The sequence below is a fragment of the Mustela erminea genome, chromosome 1, assembly GCF_009829155.1.
Source record: "Mustela erminea isolate mMusErm1 chromosome 1, mMusErm1.Pri, whole genome shotgun sequence".
Lineage (NCBI taxonomy): Eukaryota > Metazoa > Chordata > Mammalia > Carnivora > Mustelidae > Mustela > Mustela erminea.
This window is the reverse complement of record NC_045614.1, coordinates 70,749,372-70,771,722: the sequence shown is the minus strand read 5'-3', so window position 1 is coordinate 70,771,722 and position 22,351 is coordinate 70,749,372. Positions and strand designations below refer to the sequence as shown.

Below are 22,351 nucleotides of genomic sequence, written 5' to 3'. Positions count from 1 at the left end.
CAACATAATGAACCCAGAGCAAACTAAAGGTAGGAAATAATAAAGATAAAACCAGAAATCAGTGAAATTGAAAAAAGAAAAACAATACAGAAAAATCAATGAAACAAAAACTTGACACAACAAAACTGAAAAATCTCTAGCAAGCTAACAAAGATAAAAGAAGACAAAATTACCAATATAAGGAATGAAACAGAAATTGTCAGTATAGATCCACAATCATTAAAAAGATAATAGTGTAATATTCTGAATAATTTTATGCTTATAAATTCTGTAACTAAAAGAAATGAACATATTGTTTAAAAAGTGCCAAAACTCAGATAAGATAAGCACCTTAATAGTCCTATAATCATTAAAGACATTGAATTTGTAATTTAAAAGTTCATGAAAAGCCATCTCCTGGCCTAGATGATTTCACTGGAGAATTCTATCAAACATTTCAATAGGGTTTAATAACAATTTGAAGGGGAGGGTTTTTTTTAAGATTTTATTTATTTATTTGACAGACAAAGATCACAGGTGGCAAAGAGGCCGATGTGGGGCTCGATCCCAGGACACTGGGATCATGACCCGAGCCGAAGGCAGAGGCTTTAACCCACTGAGCCACCCAGGCTCCCCTTAAGGGGAATTTTATAAAGATACTATTACCCTGACATTAAACTAAACAAACAAACAAACAAACGAAAAAAACCTACAACAACAAAACATAACCTAAACCTACAATCTCTTTTATAAACTTAGATACAAACATTTTCAACAAAATATTAGCAAATTGGATGCACCAGTGTATAAAAAGACTTAATACTATGACCAAGCAGGATTTATTGCATTTGAAAAGCTTGTTCAGTGTCCAAAAATCCATCGATGTATTCTACCATATAAACGAGTGAAAGAAGAAATATCACATGATCCTATCAATTATTACAGAAAAAGGTATTTGACAAATCCAGCACTCATGATAAAAGTTCACATCAGACTAGAATTAGGGGGGGTAATTCTTCAGTTGATAAAGAGCATCTATGCAAAACCTACAGCTAACATCATACTTAATGGTAAAAGACTGAATTTTTTTTCCTTATGATTGAGAACAAAGCAAGTGTGTCTGTCTGCTCCCCCCTCCATTTTTATTCATTGTAGTACTAGAAGTTCTAGCCATTGCAGTAAGGCAAGAAAAGAAATAAAAGACATACTCTATGAAAGAAAGAGCTAAAGCTATCCCTGTTTGCCTGTGACATAATTGTCTTTGTAAAAAATTCAAAGAGATATACAAAAACACTCTCAGCATTAATATGTGAGGTTAGCAAGTTTGCAGGATCCAAGATCACCAAACGAAAATCAGTTGTATTGCTCTCCTGACAGTGAACATGTGGAAACAAATATTAAAATCAACATTTATAAATTTGCAAAGAAAATTAGATATAAGAAGAACTAAGATATAAAGATATAAATATAACAAAATGAACTAAGAACTAAGATATAAATATAACAAAATGTTTACAGGATCTATATCCTTGATATTGCAGAATTGTGATGAAAGAAATCAAAGAAGAGATACCTAAATCGAGAGACGTTGCTATCCCTGCATTAGAAGACTCAACAGACTAAAAATGTCAGTTTTTGACAGTTTCATAAACAATTTTAAGGCAATTCCTATTAAAATTCCAATAAAATTTTTAATAAGTAGACAAACTTATTCTAAAATTTATGTAGAAAAATAATGGGCATTAGTATAGCTAAAATAATTTGAAAAAGAAGAAGGAAGTTGGAGAAAACACTGTACCTGGTGTTAACACTTACGATATAGCTCCAGTAACAAGATGGTGTATTATTGGTGGAGAATAGATATTGCGATCAATGCAACAGAATAGAGAACTCAGACTCACACAAACATGCCCAACTCATTTTTTTAATGAAGGTGTGAAAATAATTCAGTGGAGAAACCAATTTTTAAGAATGAAGCTGGAGCAATTGTACATTTGGTGGCAAAAATAAATAAATAGAAGAACCTCTAACTAAACCTCACACTTTATACAAAAATTAATTCATTTAAATGTAAATTTTAAAACTTTTAGGGAAAAAATAGAAAATCTTCAGAACTGAGGACTAGACAAAGAATTTTTTTACTTGATATCAAAAGCACAATCCCAGTAAAATGAAACCACAAATCAGACCTAATAAAAATTAAAATTTTCTTTCTGCAAAGAATGAAATGGATGAAAAGATAAGCTACGAACCAGGAGAAAATGTTTGCAAGCCACATATCTGAAGAAGAAGTCATATCTAGAATATTTGAAGAACTTTGAAATACCAAAAATAAAACAAACAAACAATCCAGTTAGCAAAGGTTAGCAAAGGTCAAAAGACACGAACAGATAAAAAGATATTCACTACCAGTTGCTATTAGGAAAATGCAGATTGAAACCACAATGACACCAAATGCTGATAAAGAGGATGAGAAACTGGATCTCTTAAACATTGCTTCTAGGAATATAAAATCATAAAATGGTACAGCCATTCTTAAAAACAGTTCACTAGTTTCTTAAAAAAACTAAACACAAGCCTCCCATTCAACCCAGTAATGTACTCTTGAACATTTATGTCAATGAGAAATGAAACTTAATGTTCACATAAAAACTTACACAAATGTTCTCTTAGTAGTTTTATTTGGGATAGCTCCAAATTGGGAACAATTCAAATTTCCTTTAAGGAGCAAGTAGTTAAATTGTGGTACATCCATACCGTGGGATACAACTTAGTAATAAAAAGAAATGAACTGTTGATACTCAAAAAAACTTGGATGACTCACAAAGAAATTATGTTGAGTGAAGAAAACCATATGTACCACGCACTTTGATTTATGTAACTTACTTGAAATGACAAAATGGCGAACAGGCAAGTGGTTGCTAGGGATTAGAAATGGAGGAGGGAAGAGAGTTGGCTTTTGCTATGAAAAAAATCTTTATGATAGAATTGTTCTTTATCTTAAGGTAGTGGGTGTCACCAAATCTACTTGTGATAAAATGGCATAGAACTAAATACATATGTACACACACACACACACACACACACACACAACATACATGTAAAAGCAGTAGCATCTGAATAAGGTCAATGGATTATATCAATGTTAATTTCCTGGTTGTGCTATTGTACTTTAGTTATGGAAGATGGTTCCATTGGGGAAAATGGGTAAAATATACATGAGATCTCTCTGTACTGTTTCTTACAAGTGCATATGAACCTACATATATCTCAGAATAAAAGATTAATTTACATGCAAAAGAATGAAGTTGGAACCCTGCTAATACCATATTCAAAATTAACTCAAAGTGGATCAAAGACCTAATGTAAAAGTGAAAATTGTAACATTCTTAGAAGAAAAATAAACATAAGAGCTAAAAGTGTAAAAATTTTTAGAAACAAATCTCAGAACATTGGAGTAGGTGATGCTTTCTTCGGTATGATACCAAAATCACAAAAAATTTTAAAAAATGTATTAGGATTCATCAGAATAAAATATTTTGTGCTTCAAAGATGACTTTTTAAAAAATACTATTTATTTTTAATTAATATATAATGTATTAATTTTTTCAAGGGTACAGGTCTGTGAATCATCTGTCTTACACAATTCATAGCACTCACCATAGCACATATCCTCCTCAATGTCCATCACCCAGCCACCCTATCCCTCCCCACACCCCAGCAACCCTCAGTTTGCTTCCTGAAAGGAAGTGTCTCTTATGGTTTGTCTCCCTTCCAGGTCCCATCATTTTTCATTTTTCCTTCCCTTCCCCTCATGACCCCCCACTGGCCTCTCAAATTCCTCATATGAGAGAGATCATATGATAATTGTCTTTTTCTGATTGACTTATTTTGCCTAGCATAATACTTTCTAGTTCCATCCACATTGTTGCAAATAGCAAGTTTCTGAGTTTTTTTTTTGATGGCTGCATAATCTTCCATTGTGTGTGTATGTATATTTATGTATGTGTGTGTATATATTAGTTATGTGTAAACATACACATATATATATACCACATCTTCCATATCCATTCATCTGTTAATAGACATCTAGGCTATTTCCATAGTTCAGCTATTATGGACATCGCAGCTATAAATATTCAGGTGCATGTGCCCCTTTGGATCACTACATTTATATCTTTAGGGTAAATACCCAGTAGTGCGATTGCTGGGTCATAGGGTAGCTCTATTTTCAGCATTTTGAGGAACCTCCTTACTGTTTTCCAGAGTGGTTGCACCAGCTTGCATTCCCACCAACATGTAGGAGGGCTCCCCTTTCTCCGCATCCTCGCCAGCATCTGTTGTTTCCTGACTTGTTAATTTTAGCCATTCTGACTGGTGTGAGGTGGTATCTTCTTGTGGTTTTGACTTGTATTTCCCTGATGCCAAGTGATGTGGAGCACTTTTTCATGTGTCTGTTGGCCATCTGGATGTCTTCTCTGCAGAATGCCCTCTGCCCATTTCTTGATTGGATTATTTGCTCTTTGGGTGTTGAGTTTGATAAGCTCTTTATAGATTTTGGACACTAGCCCTTTATTTGATATGTTATTTGCAAATATCTTCTCCCATTCTGTCAGTTGTCTTTTGGTTTTGTTAACTGTTTCCTTTGCTGTGCAAAAGCTTTTGATCTTGATAAAAACCCAGTAGTTCATTTTTACCCTTGCTTCCCTTGCCTTTGGCGATGTTCCTAGGAAGATGCTTCTGCTTGAGGTGAAAGAGGTTGCTGCCTGTGTTCTCCTCAGGGAGTCTGATGGATTCCTGTCTCACATTGAGGTCTTTCATCCACTTTCAGTCTAATTTTGTGTGTGGTGTAAGGAAATGTTTCTGGGCACTCTCTTCTGTTCCATTGATCTATATGTCTGTTTTTGTGCCAATACCATACTGTCTTGATGATTACAGCTTTGTAATAGAGCTTCAAGTCTGGAATTACGATGCCACCAACTTTGGTTTTCTTTTTCAACATTCCTCTAGCTATTTGGGGTCTTTTCTGGTTCCATATAAATTTTAGGATTATTTGTTCCATTCCTTTGAAAAAATTGATGGTATTTTGATAGGGATTGCAGTAAACATGTATATTGCTCTAGGTAGCATATATATTTTCACAATATTTGTTCTTCCAATTCATGTGCATGGAACATTTTTCCATTTCTTTATGTCTTCCTCAATTTCTTTCTTGAGTACTTTATAGTTTTCTGAGTATAGATTCTTTGCCTCTTTGGTTAGGTTTATTCCTAGGTATCTTATTGTTTTGTGTGCAATTGTAAATGGGATTGACTCCTTTATTTCTCTTTCTTCTGTCTTGCTGGTGGTGTATAGAAATTCAACTGATTTCTGTGCATTGATTTTATATCCTGACACTTTATGAATTCCTGTATGAGTTCTAGCAGATTTGGAGTGGAGTATTTTGGGTTTTCTACATAAAGTATCATATCATCTGGCAAAGACTGAGATTTGACTTCTTTGTCAATTTAGATGCCTTTTATTTCTTTTTATTGTCTAAGTGCCAAGGCTAGGACTTCTAGTACTGTGTTGATTAGCAGTGGTGATAGTGGACGTCCCTGCTGTGCTCCTGACCTTAGCAGAAAAGCTCTCAGTTTTTCTGCATTGAGAATGATATTCACTGTGGTTTTTCATAGATGGCTTTGATGATATTGAGGTATGTACCTTCTATCCCCACAATTTGAAGAGTTTTGATCAAGAAAGGATGCTGTACTTCATCAAATGCTTTTTCAGCATCTATTGAGAATATCACATGGTTCTTGTTCTTTTTTTTTTTTATTAATGTATTGTACCACGTTGATTGATTTGCAGATGTTGAACCAACCTTGCAGCCTGGAATAAATCCCATTTGGTTGTGGTGAATAATCCTTTTAATGTACTGTTGTATCCTGTTGGCTAGCATTTTGCATTTTGGTGAGAATTTTTGCATCCAAGTTCATCAGGGATGTTGGTCTGTAATTCTCTTTTTTGATAGGTTATTTGTGTGGTTTTGGGATCAAGGTAATGTTGGCCTCATAAAATGAGTTTGGAAGTTTCCCTTCCATTTCTATTTTTTTGGAACAGTTTCAGGAGAATAGGAATTAATTCTTCTTTAAATGCTTGGTAGAATTCCCCTGAGAAGCTATCTGGCCCTGGGCTCTTCTTTTTTGGGAGATTTTTGATGACTGCTTCAATCTCCTTACTGGTTTTGGATCTGTTTATATTTCTTCCTGGTTCAGTTTTGGTAGTTTATATGTCTCTAGGAATGCATCCATTTCTTCCAGATTGTCAAATTTGCTGACGTATAGTTGCTCATAGTATGTTCTTATAATTGTTTGTATTTCTTTGGTGTTGGCCGTGATCTCTCCTCTTTCATTTATGCTTTTCTTTGTTTGGGTCTGTTGTCTTTTGTTTTTGGTAAGTCTTGCCAGGGGTTTATCAATCTTATTAATTCTTTCAAAGAACCAGCTCCTACTTTTGTTGATTTGTTCTCCTGTTCTTTTGGTTTTTATTTCATTGGTTTCTGCTCTGATCTTTATGATTTCTCTTCTCCTGCTAGGTTAGACTTTCTTTGCTGTTCTTTCTCTAGCTCCTTTAGGGTTAGATTGTATATTTGAGACCTTTCTTGTTTCTTGAGAAAGGCTTGTATTGCTATATAGTTTCCTCTCAGGACCACCTTTGCTGTATCCCAAAGAATTTGAACAGATATATTTTCATTTTCATTTGTTTCCATGAATTTTTTCAATTCTTCTTTAATTTCCTGGCTGATCCTTTCATTCTTTAGTAGGATTCTCTTTAGCCTCCATGTATTTGAGTACTTTCCAACTTTCCTCTTGCAGTTGAGTTCTAGTTCCAAAGAATTGTGGTCTGAAAATATTCAGGGAATGATCCCAATCTTTTGGTACCGGTTGAGACCTGATATGTGACCTGGGATTTGACCTATTCTGGAGAATGTTCTTGTGTGCTGGAGAAGAATATGTATTCTGTTGCTTTGGGATGGAATGTTCTGAATATATCTGTGATGTCCATCTGGTCTAGTGTGTCATTTAAAGCCTTTATTTCCTTGTTGATCTTTTGCTTAGATGATCTGTCCGTTTCAGTGAGGGGGGGATGTTAAGGTCCCCTACTATTATTATCTTATTGTCAATGTGTTTCTTTTATTTTGTTATTAAATGGCTTATATAATTGGCTGCTCCCATGTTACAGGCATAGATACTTAAAATTGTTAGATCTTCTTATTGGACAGACTCTTTAAGTGTGATACAGTGTCCCTTCTCATCCCTTATTATAGGTCCTTCAAAGGATACTATCAAGAAAGTTGAAAGACAAACAACAGAATAGGAAAACCTTTTTTAAAATTTGCTAAGGGGGGCAGCTGGGTGGCTCAGTGGGTTAAAGCCTCTGCCTTCGGCTCAGTCATGATCCCAGGGTCCTGGGAACGAGCTCCGCCTCAGGCTCTCTGCTCAGCAGGGGGCCTGCTTCCTCCTCTCTCTCTGCCTGCTTGTGATCTCTGTCTGTCAAATAAATAAATAAAATCTTTAAAAAAAATAAAAGAAAAAAAGAAAATCTGCTAAGGGACTTGTTTTTAAAATATATAAAGAATACTAAGTCTTGATCATAAAGTGGCAGATGACCCATTTTAAAAATGGGCAAGGAATCCGAATGGACATTCCTCCAAAGAAGATGTACAAATGGCCAATAAGCAGATGAAAAGCTGCTCCCCATTCTTAGTAATTCTGGAAGTACCAGTGAAAACCATACTGAGTTACCACTCTATACCCACTAGGATGACTATAATTAAACATACAGATAACAGCAAGTGTTGGTGAGGATGTAGAAAAACTGGAACCTTCCTACATTTCTGATGCTAATAGCAACTTTGAAAAACAGACTGGCAGTTCCTCAAAAGGTTAAATGTAGAATTACCATATGACCCAGCAATCACTTTTAAGTGTACACCCAAGAGATATGAAAATCTACGTCTGCACAAAAACTTACCCACAAATGTTCACAGCAGTATTATTCATAATAACCAGGAAGTGAAAACAACCCAAATGTTCATCATCTGATAAATAGATAAATAAGATGTGGTCTATTCATGCAACAGAATGTTAACAGTAAAAAGAAATGAAATACTGTTATATGCTAGCAGGGATGAATCTTGAAAACATTATACTAAGTAAAAGAAGCTAGTCACAAAGGGTCATATTTTGTGTGATTTCATGTTTTGGGTAATGAAAAATATTCTAAAATTGATTGTGGTGATGGTTGCACAACTCTGCATATACTAAAAAATCCCTGCATTGTGCGTGTAAAATGACTAAATGGCACAGGAATTACTTCTCAAGCTCTTACAAATCTTTTTATTTTTAAATTTTAAGATGCTCTATAGTATGACTATTATTTCATACTATACCTTTTAATACATAACAGAAACATTGCTTTCTGTCCCACAGGTTTAGTCAATAATTCAGAATGTTCCTTTATATCTCCTAGGAAGTAGATTTTTCCTAAATAATCAGTAGTAAGCAAGAACAGTTGAGCCATGCTCCTGAAAACTCAGACTATTTGCATTCCTACAAACGGACACACATGCCTGTATAAATATATTCACATACTAGGAATGCATATAAAATATATGCTGGTCCTTTGCTTGTTACAGGCTGTTCTTTACTGTGAATTAAAGAAAGGACCAAAGGACTTCATTCTGATTTTGTGCTATTAGCCTTGATTTACTGTATGCATTTTGAAAGAGATTGAAAAAAATCCCAAGTTAGTCAATCTCTGTACTCATTCTGACTGACATTCTCCCCATTGGGTCAAATTTTCTCATGTTTCTAGACGAATACCAGCACCGTCCTCAATTTACTTAAGTAGACCTATTTGTTAATTTGCAGCTTCCAAATGAGGATCCTGAAATTTTTGAAGTGTCATCCAAGTGTCTTTCCATACTGGTTCAGCTGTACGGAGGGGAAAACCCAGACAGCCTGTCTCCTGAAAATGCAGAGAATTTTGCCAATTTACTGACATCCAAGGAGGACCCAAAAGAGCAGAAGCTTCTGTTGAAGATTCTCAGAAGAATGGTGAGTCCACATGGAAACTGAGTCCAGGATGGGTGGCTTCTCTGACAGTTGATTGAAGAGAGTTGTGATTTTCTTCCACCTGATTTCAGTAAAAGAATACCTGGGTATTTTACTCAGTAGTCACCTCTTGATGGTGTTTATCATGTTCTGCCTGTCTCTCTACATATCCACATTTTTTTTCTGAAGAATTATTATTCTTGAAGAATAAGTTAGAGACATTGTGCCCTCTCACTCCTTAAAGCATTAAATGTATATTTTCTAACAAAATGGATGTTCTTTTCACCATAGTAATCAAAATCAAGAAATTTACCATTGATACACTTCTTTTACTGATGGCCTATTCATATTGCAATTCTATCAATTGTCCCAATAATGAATTTTAATGTCTTTTATGGCTTTTTTTTTTCTGGTAGAGGATCCAGTTCAGGATCATATATGTTGCTAGACACTTGTCTTTAATCTGGAATAGTTCTGCCACCTTTCTTCATCTTGCATGACATTTTTGAAGAACATAGGCTAGATGGTCTGTACGTTCTCATTCAGTTTGGGTTTGTGTGATGTTTTCTGATGATTAGATTCAGGAAAACCCCTGAAGGGAAATCATGTCTTTCTCACTCCTTCACACCCAGAGGCACATGATGTCTATTTGCCCCTTCACTGGTGATGTTAATGTTGATCCCTGGGGTTAGTCAATGACAGCCATTATTTTTAATGTTGCAATTGTTGCAAGATGGAGATCTTCTGACTTCCATCAGTTCTAACTCCCAATATTCTACCTTAAGGAAAAAATTTCCTTTTGCCCCATCGGTTTTGTTTTATATTTAAAAATGTCTCTAGCTGATGTTTACTTGAAAGTACTTTTGAAAACTGACTTATTTTCTTTTTACTGTAAATATTATTCTGCTGGTTTGGAAAGCCATTGTATATAGTAGCTATTGTTGAAATTAATGAAGGAGTGGAGGTCCCATTTGTCTGTGTCATATTCTGACTTGCCAGTCTGTGTTTACCTCTAGCTACAGATATCTTGAGGGGTCCGTTGCCCTGGAGGCTACAGATGCTCCAGAGACTTATATTCAAGACAACTTTTGTGCCAGTTTGATAGACAGCTCTAGTGCATGACCCAGCTAAATCTATAGAGCAGGTTATGGGTGATAGATTAGAAGGGACATAGAGATTTACCCTGAAATGATTTCTCTACAGTTTCTGACATAACACCTATAGGGCCAGTTAGATTCCATTTGGGGAAGAAAAGTTAAATCCAGGGGACTTTGACCTGTGTATATGAAAACAGAAGTCATTTCTGATGCTGTTCATCCTTTTTCATTTTTTAATTGAGTTAATATATATTATAATATATATAACATATATATGTGTATATACAAAACATAATATGTATAGTATATAAATATTATTTATATATATAACATAAAATTTACCATCTTAACCCATTTTAATTATATAGTTCAATGGTACTGTGTGCATTCTAATATCTTTCTCTATAAATTTGTCTACTCTCAGTCCCTTGTATAGGTGGAAGCATACAATATTTGCCCTTTTTGTCTGGCTTATTTCACTCCATGTAATGTCTTTGGGGTTCATCCACGGTGTAGCCTGTGCCAGAATTTCCTTCCTATTTAAGGCTGAATAATACTCCAGTTGTGTGTATGGACTACATTTTGCTTATCTTTCCATCTGTCGATGGACATTTGGGTTGTTTCCACTTTTTCTTCTCCATTTAATTTTTTTTTTTGTCTTTTTGTTATTATCATGGCATTTTCTTTTTTTCAGTGTGTTGTAATCCATTGTTTTCTAGTATGTGGCCAGTAGGAACCTCTTCTGGGTGGATGTGTCTTTTGCCATGCCCCCACCATTTTTTTTTTTTGAGCAATTCCATCATTTTTCCTATTGTAATCCCATGTGTATTCATTCTCTTTTTGTAATTGAAGTGTTGACAGGCAATGTTATTATTGGTTTCAGGTATACAGCATAGCGATTCAACAGTTCTTTCTATACATTACAGTGTTTGCCACAATAAATGTGGCTCTCTGTCACCATACAAAATTACTAAAATTATTGCCAGTATTCCCTGTGCTGTACTCCTGTGCTGTACTTTTCATTGCTGTGATGTATTTATTTTATAAATCAAAGTTGGTACTTCTTAATCCCCTTCAGCTATTTTGCCCACCCCCATACTTTTCCCCCTCCCCTCTGACAACTACCAATTTGTTCTCTATATTTGAGTGTGTTTCTGTTTTTGTTTATTGTGTGTTGTAGAGTCCATATATAAGTAAAATCATGTGACATCTTTCTTTCTCTGTCTGACTTATTACTTACATAGTACTCTCTAGGTCCACCCATGTTGTTGCAAAGAACACACACACACATACATACATATGTGTGTAGATATATTTCATTGTGTATACATAGCATATATACATATATATACACAGACACAAACACACGTGCACACACCATTCATCCATTCATCTATCGATTCATTCATCTATCAATGGACAGGTTGCTTATGTATCTTGGCTATTATAAATAATGCTGTAGTTGGTATTAAAAACTCTTCAAATGTTTGATAGAATTCTCCAGTGAAATCATCTAGGCCAGGAGATGGCTTTTCAAGAACTTTTAGATTATGAATTCAATTTCTTTAGTGATTATAGGACTATTAAGTTGTTTATCTTAGCTGAGTTTTGGTGCTTTTTAAAGAATTTGTCTATTTCTTATAGTTACAGAATTTATGAGCATAAAATTATTCAGAATACTCTGCTATTACCCTTTTCAAATTAGTGTTTTCCTTTTCTTTGGTTAAATACCCAGCAGCAGAATTACTGATCATATAGTATTTCTCATTTTTTTAGGGACTTCCATATTGTTTTCCACAGTGGCTACCATCAGTTGACATCCCATACCAACAGAGTACAGGGGTTCTCTTATCTCTACCTCCTCACCAAAACTTGTTATTTTTTGTCTTTTTGATTCTAGACCTTGTGACAGATGTGAGGTAGTATCTCATTGTGGTTTTCACTTGCATTTCCCTGATAATGAGTGATGTTGAGCATTTTATCATTTGTCTGTTGGCCATCTGTATGTCTTCTTTGGATAAACATCTGTTCAGGTCCTTTGCTCATTTTTTTCCCCCATCAAATTGTGTGTGTGTGTGTGTGTATGTGTGTGTGTGTGTTGAGTTGTGTAAGTTCTTTATATATTTTGGATATTGACCTCTTACCAAATGTATCATTTGCAAGTATCTTCTCTCATTTAATAGATTGCATTTTTGTTTTGTTGATGGCTTCCTTTGCCATGCCAAAGTTTTTTAGTTTGGTGCCATCCTAATAGTTCGTGTTGCTTTTGTTTCCCTTGCCTCAGGAAACATATCTAGAAAAATATTGCTATAGCTGATGTCAGAGACATTATGGCCTGTGCTTTCTTCTATAATTTTTATGGTTTCAGGTCTCACATGTAGGTCTTGAATCCATTTGAGTTTATTTTTGTGTATGGTGTAAGAAAGTAGTCCAATTTTATTCTTACGCATGTAACTGTCCAGTTTTCCCCACACCATTTGTTGAAGAGACTGTCTTTCCCTTGTTGTGTGTTCTTGCCTCCTTTGTTGTAGATTAACTGACCATGTAAGTGTGGGTATATTTCTGGCCTCTCTATTAAGCATTTATTCTCATAACATGATATTCTAGTTCATCTTCTACCTTTTTTTGCAGCAGCCCTGGAGTCAGCCATTCCCCCAAGGAACCGTGGAACATTTTCCTGGAGTTTTCTTGCTTTTCACTTAGAAAGCAAGATACAAAAATGTTCTAGGTTGAAGTTATGAGGACTGTTTGCTTAACAAGAAAAACAGGTGGTACAGTCCCAAGAGCCCCATCCCAAGTTGTACTGTCTCATAGAGGAAAGCTCTGCAGAGACATCACCCTGATGTGTCTGACTTAGCTATATGGGAATGTCTGTCGTGTTTACAGGTCAGCCATCTGTGAGGCATGTTTTAAAAATCTCCCAAAGGTTTCTAAATTACCCTGGGTCAGTCAGTGGTGGGTTCAAGTTGTGTAAAACACAGTCAGGGATTCTGGGGCCCATTCAGCACAGCTGAGGCCTAGAATTTGCCTATCCTGAAACTCCATTCTAGTCACACTTAACACTGAGTCCAGTATGTTCAGATACAAATGGCAGTAGATTACTCAGAATTGTATAATGCCCGATGTAGTCTTTCCTCCTGCCTGGCCCATCGCTCCCCATCCTTACCTCTGTGGCAACCGTTTTCCTAACCATTGGCTTACTTTCTGTTCTCATCTGCATATTACCAGGGTAGTGACGTGGTCTTGTTCACCACTCACCATGTTATAGCATCTGATCCATAAAAGGTGGTCAGTAGATGTCCATACCTGTGCTGGTCCCAGCATTGAGGACTTTCAGTGCATTGTCTCATTTAACAGCAACCCTAGAGGTCAGCCCCACAGATCAGTCCCATTTTACAGGTTCAAAACTAAGACTCAGAGAACTTAAGTAATATCCCCACAGCCACCAAGTAGGAGACAGAAGAGCTGATACCAAGTTGAATAGCCCCTCACCCATGCTCTTTCCAAGCAGCTGGCCACCTTGCCACTGCTGCCCATTACTGAAATGGACTCTGTGGCGTTCATCAAGCTGACTTTAATCAAATTTTGATCTGGAAAGCACTTGAGAGATTTGTTTTTTCATTCACGGAAAAACAAGTCATAGAATTCTTCCTATGCGCAAGTGTGGCTTTGAGGATACTAGGACAGTAACGCATCATCTTCCTGCTCCCTGTTCTCAAGGGTCTCTCCCTGGAGAGATAGAAAAACACCCAGCTTCCTTATAAAGCAGAATGCAATCCGTTCTACACTGGAGAGGCCAGTAAAGTTCCACAGGAACAATCCCATTAGGGATGAAGTTGGCAGTGTCGTCCACACATGGAAAGGAGGAAACATCCTGAGCAAGGGATGTGAGATTTATGGAGCTAGAATGGGAAACATAAGAAAAGGGCCAAGAAAGACCAGACCATTCCAGTAGCAATTTTAGTAGCATTTGGAGTTGGGACGCCATTTTTTGGAATTAGGAAATTCTGGGCTCTGAAACAAAAGGGCAGTGACAGCATCTAATTGAATTTCAATTATCTGTACTGGAAAAGAAAGCTTCATCATATTAGCTGGCATGTAATAGGTATTTAATAGGTCTCCAATGATTTGAGTAAGAAATGTCTATAAAATCTCTGCTTTTTTGTTAGTGACAGTTGTTCATTATTTTTGCCATCCACTGTGTGTATTGTGAGCACACTTGAGTCCTTCACGGATGCATAGATCAGACTGAGAAAGGCATTGTAAGACATGTAGTTTGCCCACAGTCTTCTGTCCCAGTCTCCTCCGTGGTATCCCTGCCAAGTTTTTGTGGAGTGGGTGAGATCGGAGGGGCAGATCTAAAGACGACAGGAACTCAAAAAGATCCAGAAATTTAAGCAGAACTTTCCTATGGCCTTCTGGAGGCAGCCTCTCAGGCACACCTCACCTCACCTCGCAGAACTACGGGAACCAGATATGATAGAGAAGAAGGGACCCTTCTAGATTTCTTACCTGCTGTCAGTAATTGGATTGGGGCCTGATAGGTGCAGCTTCCTGGTTGTAAGGAGTTAAGAAGGGAAAGACAAGTCATTGAGGATCTTCCTCAAAGGATTGTTCATTCACGGAGTGCATACTCCCCCCATGAGCACTTTCAAAAAGAAGGCCCTGTACTGTGGGGTTATCTCTTTTTAAGCCCTAATAGGAGAGTAACCTCCTTTCCCTAAAGCCAGGTGAACTTGTTGGTTTCATCCAGAGAGGATGTCTCAAATACATGAGACACCATAGTTTACAAGGCCAAGTAATAAGCATGTCAGAGATTGGTAAACCACCATCAACAGAGAACTTTCTTGGGGCATAAGGTGGCTGATCCCCCCACTGCAGTGAGTCTCACAAAAGGCCTGGATTCTTGAAATACCTGTTTATAGTCCCAAGCTTGTGAAAACTTTCTAAAATCACAATTTTCTTTTTTTTTTTTTTTTAAGATTTTATTTATTTATCAGAGAGAGAGAGGGGGAGAGAGCGAGCACAGGCAGACAGAATGGCAGGCAGAGGCAGAGGGAGAAGCAGGCTCCCTGCCGAGCAAGGAGCCCGATGTGGGACTCGATCCCACGACGCACAATTTTCAATAACCAATTCAAGATACAGAATATTTAATTCGTGCCAATGGACGTGGAATATGTTCTACCCCTGGGGTGCTCTTGCTTATTTAGTCTGTATTTAGAACATCCAGAAAATGTTGAAGAGACCTAAGAATGTAATTATCTATTGTAATTTACCAGACAGTTGGGAGGTTTTATAATTATACTTTGTGCTGTAGCTTTAAAAATGTGATGGAACCTTTCAGGGCGCTCCCATGTTTATGGGTCCCTTAAACTTGATATCAGTGGGAGTTTTCCCAGGGTAGTGATCATAGATTAGGTACTCATCACTTAATTAAAGCTAGCTCATTCCAACACTGGAAATACCAAGTACACGCAGACCACCAGACTTGTTCTGTAAAACTGGCTTAAACATAAACTATTGACTACATCATGATAGCAGCGAAGTGATCTGTTGGAGGGTGATGGAGAGATGCTTGATGGGTCTAATGCCTGTCAGCTGCCCATCTGTCTACCTGGTGTGGCAGAAATACAATTTGGGATTGTTCTCTGATGAGGGTTAAGATTCAAGATTATTACAAGTAGCTATCTCTTGGAGCTCCTTTAGGGTGTGGCTTTCAGAAAATCTCCCTGTGCTCACCATCGTTTTCCTTCCAAATTCTCACTTATGTCCCCGGGTCCTTTCATTCCAGCATGGGAAGAGGGCTGCTCTGTTGGTAAAAACCAGTGTTCACATACAGGGTCTTTAAAGTTTTGGGGAGACCACATGAAGAAACTGAAAATTCTGCAGCCATTCTTTTTCTATTTTAGGACCAGGATGAGCTATAGACTTAGGTTCAGAAAGGACTTCATTCCTATTAGAAAAGTAAAGAAGTGTTTCTTGAGGTATAATAAAAAGGCAAAATGATTCCTCCCTCCCTCCTAGCTTATTTTTCTCATGATAAGATCTTCTGCTCTTGCTTTTCTTCTTAAAGGAGAAAAAAAGAGGAAGATTGGTGTGAAGCCAGTGTTTTAAGAGAAACACTATGCACCCAAACAACTAAAAAGTAAAAGTAATCAATTTTGTGGAAATCTGGTCACTTAGAGGTTTTTTTTTTGAAACTCTGAGAGGTGCTCTTATGTGTTTGCAAGGGGGATCATTCCCCGAATCCATACACACCCATTTGTAGTTCACTGGACAAGCATTCTCCACCAGTGATTTCCATAGAGTCACAAGGTAATTGGGGATTCTGTGAACGACTGAGTTGTCTCTTTCTAACAAAGAAAAACATTGTCGTGCCTAGAATTTTTACTAAATTCCCTGAGCAAAGATGTCCAAGCTTTTGAGCAAGACAGGCTCCAGAAGCAAATGGCCAGTGAAATACAGTCCTTGATAGCCTGTCCCTCTCAGGATATAGACTTCTGTCTTGCAGTGAGACAACCATCCCTCTCAAGAGCCCGAGGGAGCATAGGGCTCCTTGCCATAGATTTCTTCAGGAGGTGCCTGTAACAGAGAAAGCTTCCTTAAAATTCGCTTTGAACATGTCTTAAATTCCCCCACATTTCCTTCATCTTCCCATTTGTGCACCTGCTCCCTCTTTCACTTCTCAATGGAAGCTCCTTGGGATGAGGCTGGTCATGGTCCTGGCTGCTTTCACAATCTGTTTGTATTCCCTGGGCAGCATAATTGTCCTGTTTTAACTTCTCCTCAAGATGTTCATCTCCCCTCCCCACTCCCTCAAATTCTTCTGGGGAAAAAATTTGTTCCCTTTCTCTAAAGAGATTGCCATTGATGGCACTTTTACCCTCCTTTTTATCACAAAAGTTTCAAAACCACAAAAAGTTGAAAGGACAGTGGACAGTGTAATGAACACCAGTATAATCAAGAATTGTTATCATAATTGTTACCATTTTATCATACTCTCTATTTCTATGTATCTTATTTTCCGAATTATGTGAATGTAAAAGCAGCATGACACGCAGCCCCTAACTTCATCAACATTATCACACCCAAGAAAAGAATAGTTTCATAATATTGATAATCTCCACTTCTTATTTATTTTTCTGGTTGTAAAAAAAATGGCTTTTGTAGCTTTTTTTTTTTCTTTTAAGAACCATATAATTGTTGGGGCACCTGGGTGACTCAGTCAGTTAAGCATCAAGCTCTTGATTTCAGCTCAGGTCATGATCTCTCAGGGTGGTGATATTGTCAGGCTCCAAGCTCACTGGGGAGTCTGCTTAAGGATTTTCTCTCCCTCTCCCCTCTCTCACTCTCAAATAAATAAGTGTGCCCCTCCCCCCACTCTCTCTCAAATAAATCTTAAAAAAAAAAAAAAGAACCACATTCTAGTTAAGGTTCAGACATGTATTTAATTTTTTTTTTTAAGTTTCTTTCTCTCTTGCACACACACTCTATAATTAATCTCTCCCCACAATGTGGGCTCAGACAACACAACCCCAAGGTCAAGAATTGCATGCTCTTCCAATGAGCCAGCCAGACTCCCTTTGTCTCTTTTATTAGAAAAGTCTTTTGCTTCCTCCCCTCCCCCCAGGAAATTGACTATTTAAAGAGCTCAAGTATTTGACTGTAGAATGTTCAATATTCTGGAACATATGATTGTTTCTTCATAACATTTTTGGTGAGAATACCTCACTGGCAATAACCCCTCATGTTGTATCCCACGGGAAGCATATGATGTCAGGCTGCCCCATTTGTGGGAGAAGTTTGCTTGTTTAAGGGGCTGTGTGTCACACCTCTCTGTCTTGCAGATTTGTTTCCCATTGCAATTACAAAGTAACTCTCAGAGAGATGCTTTGGCACTGTGTGAACAACTGTATTCCCCATAACGTTTTTATACCAAAGGGTAAAAACTATATAAATGGGATGATGTTCTTGGAGCAAAAGAAACAGGTGATTTGTAAGCATGAGAGAGGGAACATTTGAAGCATGGGAAGGGCCAACCTGCTGTCCTTGGCAACAGGTAGACTTTCCCTCAGAAAGATGGAAGACCTGCCAGCAATGCTGCTTCCTTCCACAATATTAATTTCCTGAGAATGCACCCAGTGTAAATTGTGAGTAAAGCTGAATCTTTGGAATTGTTTTATGTTCTGTAGCCTCCTAACAACCAGGGAGGAAAAAAAAAATAAGGAACAAGAACCAAAAAAAGAAGCTGCTTACTCTGAAGGATCGTTTATTTATGCAAACCTTGAATATTCCCACTTATAGGGACTTATTATCTGGTTCAAATTAGAGCGATTATTACTCACTCTGGAGTTCCCCTGATTTTTTTTTTAAAGATTTTATTTATTTATTTGACAGATAGATCACAAGTAGGCAGAGAGAGAGGAGGAAGCAGGCTCTCCACTGAGCAGAGAGCCCGATGCGGGGCTCAATCCCAGGACCCCGAGATCATGACCCGAGCCGAAGGCAGAGGCCTTAACCCACTGAGCCACCCAGGCGCCCCTCCCCTGATTTTTACTGATCATTCTGACCATCATCAACCCCACTGTGTGGCTGTTGTGTGCAGAATGCTGCAGACTCTCTTGGTTATGTGGGATTTCCTTAATGACGTGCTTTTAACGAAACCATCTCAAAATAATGAGCATTCAAAGCATGCTAAGTGTTAGGGTGAACGTGTTTGAAAAATACCTCCTTGTGGATATGGACAGCAAAGAAAATCGTTCTTAGGGTCCTTCCCTTATAAACAGCTACATTAAATATTTCTAATTTTTTAATTTTTGAAATTATTTCACATATAATTTTCCTTTACATAAATTATATTAATTTTAAGAAATGAATTCCACTGGTTGAAGGAAGTATCAGTTAATATCTACATTCTGTTCATAGGAATATGTTTCTTTCCTTAAAAATATTGTTTTCAAGTAGATTCACTGTATATAACAAAGAATGAGAATTTGATTTCAGGTTTTCAGGTTTTAAATAATCCTAGAAAAAGCTAAAAATTTAAAAATGTTTTCCAGTTGATATTTTAAATATCTGAGAAAGTATTTTATTTATTTTAATGCTTATTTATTTATTTTAGACAGAGGAGAGTGCAGGGAGGGGTTAGAGAGAGGGGAAGAATCTTAAGCAGGTTCCATGCAAAGCACAGAGCCTGGTGCGGGGCATGATCTCAGAGCTGTGAGATCATGACTTTAGCCGAAATCAAGAGTCAGATCACTGACTGAGCCACCCAGGAGCCTCTGAGTGAGTACTTTAAATTGTAGCTTTTAGATAACTTGAATGAAAAAGTATTTTGTGACCTCTTCTTTGGGGAGGGTAAGTAATTGATCAACAGAAGTACTTAACCAAGTTTAGGCATATCATTTTGTAATATAGGAATTCCTTTTTGTTCAAGAACAAGTGATACTGGAAAAATAACCACTTAGTGTAAATTCATGTGCTAGCCACATAACAATTATAATAAATAATGATAGTTATATGGTGGGACTTGATCTCAAAAAATAAAACTAAGATTTATTAAAGTGAATTGATTTTGTCTTTTAACAGATTATAAAAGCATGTTTATAGTGAGTTGCTACTTAGTATTTTGTGACACTATGCAGAGAAGATCTTCACTCTTAGTGAAGACTAAGCACTCAGCAAGAAGTTATTAAAAGTGCCTACCCTGTGCCAGACAGAGTTCCAAAGTCTAGGTATGCAGCAGTGAACAACACAGATAAAAGTCTCAGCTCTACTGGAGCTTCCTGGGAGAGTGAGATGATAGCCATGTAGATATAAATATAGCTCTGTTATATTTTAAGCAGTAAAATCACTAAGAAGAAAAGTATATCAGGAAAGAAATAGAGCAGGACATTTGCAACTTGAGATAACATGGCCAGGGAAGGTCTTACTGAGATGGTATCTGAGTGAAGAGTAGACATGGGATGTGAGGGAGATAATGGGGAAGGGGTGAAGCGGAGGAAGGAAGTCCTTGCTACCCCATAAGCCCTTGAAAAGACTGGCCTTTATCCTGAGGGTTTTGAGCAGGGGGCTGAGATTGACCTCGCTGTGTTGAGAATAGTCATTGAAGATCAGAGCTAAGAGATGTCAGAAGGTTACTGCAGTCCGGGAGAGTCCTGATCATGGCTTGATATTGGATAGATCTTGAAAGCATAACCAGTGGTGTGTGCCAACAGATTGGATATAGGTCAAGACAAAAGGAATAGTCAAAGCTGATTCCAATTTTGGTCTAAGCTAAGCCCTAGATGGCTAGAACTCAGAGAGAACTGGTTTTAGGGGAGGGTGGGGAAATCAGGAACTCAGTTTGGAATAGGTTCTGTGTGAGCTGTCAGTCAGACAACCAACTGGGAGTGTCTGGTTGGCTCTTGGAGCTACAGATCTGGAATTCTAAGTAGAAGAAGTCTGGACTGGAGGGGATGGTGGGAGGTGTTGACCAGAGTGTGGGGTGCTTGCATGTGGATTCTGGAGGGCTACAGTTAATGGTAATGACCAGGTCTAGGGTAAAACCATAGGAGTGAGTGTCTAAAATGTGAAGGTGTCCAAGGTCATTGGATGGAAAGCCAAAATACTGTCTGTTGCTAGAAAGATCCTCTTTATGGATATTGATATTGCTAAGCACTGTGATGGGAACAGTGTCAAGGACAAGGATAGTGAGCCGAGGACCAACTGATCCTGTAATTGCAACAGTGAAGAGTAGCAGGTCTGAGAGACACCTGCAGGGGAGGCAGCATTCTGAGGGAAAAGCCCAGTTTCAGTTAGAGCAACAAAGGGAAGGGAACATCCTGGGAAAAGATATACAAGAGATTTTGCTGGTGACTAACCAAAGGGCACAGTGCATGAAGTTCAAGAGAAGGGATGAACAGGGTCAAGAAAGGTCTGTACAGAGCCTTTTGGGAATGACAATCCAGGGGAAGAGGGGACCTGAGCTTCACATAACGACCAATGTAAACTAGGATAGAGCATGTGAGGAGATTGGTCCTGACTGTTCTAGGCAGACAGGATGGGGGAGGCTGTGAGAGATCAGAGTCAGCAGATGGCTGGTCTTGCTCTGCATGTGCATGTCCCACCTGAGCCCTCCCAAGGCGGCCTCTAGACAGGTCCTTCCACCCCATCACCTGGGGCTCTCCCAGTGATTTGGGACTTCTTGTGTCACCTTTCACATTCTCACAATTGAATGATGGCACATTGTAATAGCCTGCCTGTTGAACCTTCTTAGCAACAACTTAGAATGGTTTTTGCCATGCTGCTTAAGGTCTCACAAATTTTCCATTGCAATTCATATTAGTGTTGCCTTTTGAAGTGCCTCTCCTTTCTCCACAGTTGAAGGTATTTGTCCCTTCTTCAGCTGGTGATCATCCAGTTTCTCTGCCAGACCTTCACTCTTCAAAGGCTTTGAGTGATGGAGTGTTACACCATCACTGGCAATGATTTAATGAAATTGTTAATGAAATTTAATGAAATCCCATATGTTTTGTAAGATTGGAATTTTCATGTTGCAATTGATCTGTGTATCACAAATAGGCTGACTTATAAAAAAACATTTCACCTCACCCAGCTGAGCACTTTCATGTGTGAGTGCCTGACAGCAAATCACCCACCAGTTTATCGGTGAACTTATTCGTACACCAGACGTGTGCTTCCCAACTCAATCAGAGCTCGTGGGGACTTGGGTTTGGAAAATAAATATTTGCATATTAAGAACCCTCTGCCACCCTGTAATGGCTCTTTTAACTTTGTAAATTGATGATCCCCCATGCAGACATAGTTTGCATTTAAGGACTTACCTTTAAACTCAACCATCATAATAAATGACCCTCCTGATCTATGTCTGTGGACATTTGCTTTGATATCTTAATATTTTGATTTGTAGGGTTGATTAGTAAGACTGAGCAAACTGTACGGTCTCCTTCTACTCTTTTTCCCTAGAACCTCAGGAGAGGGCTAAAGAGGTTAGGTGGCCCATACAGGCAGTATAGAAAGACCAAGTCTCATTAACATCTTAGGGTGTTGAGCCATCATCCTACACCAGCATCCCAGGGGTACACATGGATCATTACTGAGACCTGCCATAACTTTTTGTTTCAGGGATTAGCTTTTCCAACACCATTGCTACAGGAAATGTTTTGAAAATGTTCC

The 22,351-nt window shown here is 37.8% G+C and overlaps 1 protein-coding gene across 2 annotated transcripts in view; it reads left to right on the top strand.

Annotated features, from left to right (window-relative positions):
• Nucleotides 1-22,351, top strand: part of ULK4 (unc-51 like kinase 4) — a 628,848-nt gene that overhangs the window by 483,038 nt on the left and 123,459 nt on the right. For both annotated transcript variants that reach the window (XM_032312841.1, XM_032312747.1), the window contains exon 35: nt 8,895-9,080. In XM_032312841.1, coding sequence (XP_032168732.1) covers nt 8,895-9,080 — 186 coding nt within the window. The remainder of the gene's footprint in view (nt 1-8,894; nt 9,081-22,351) is intronic.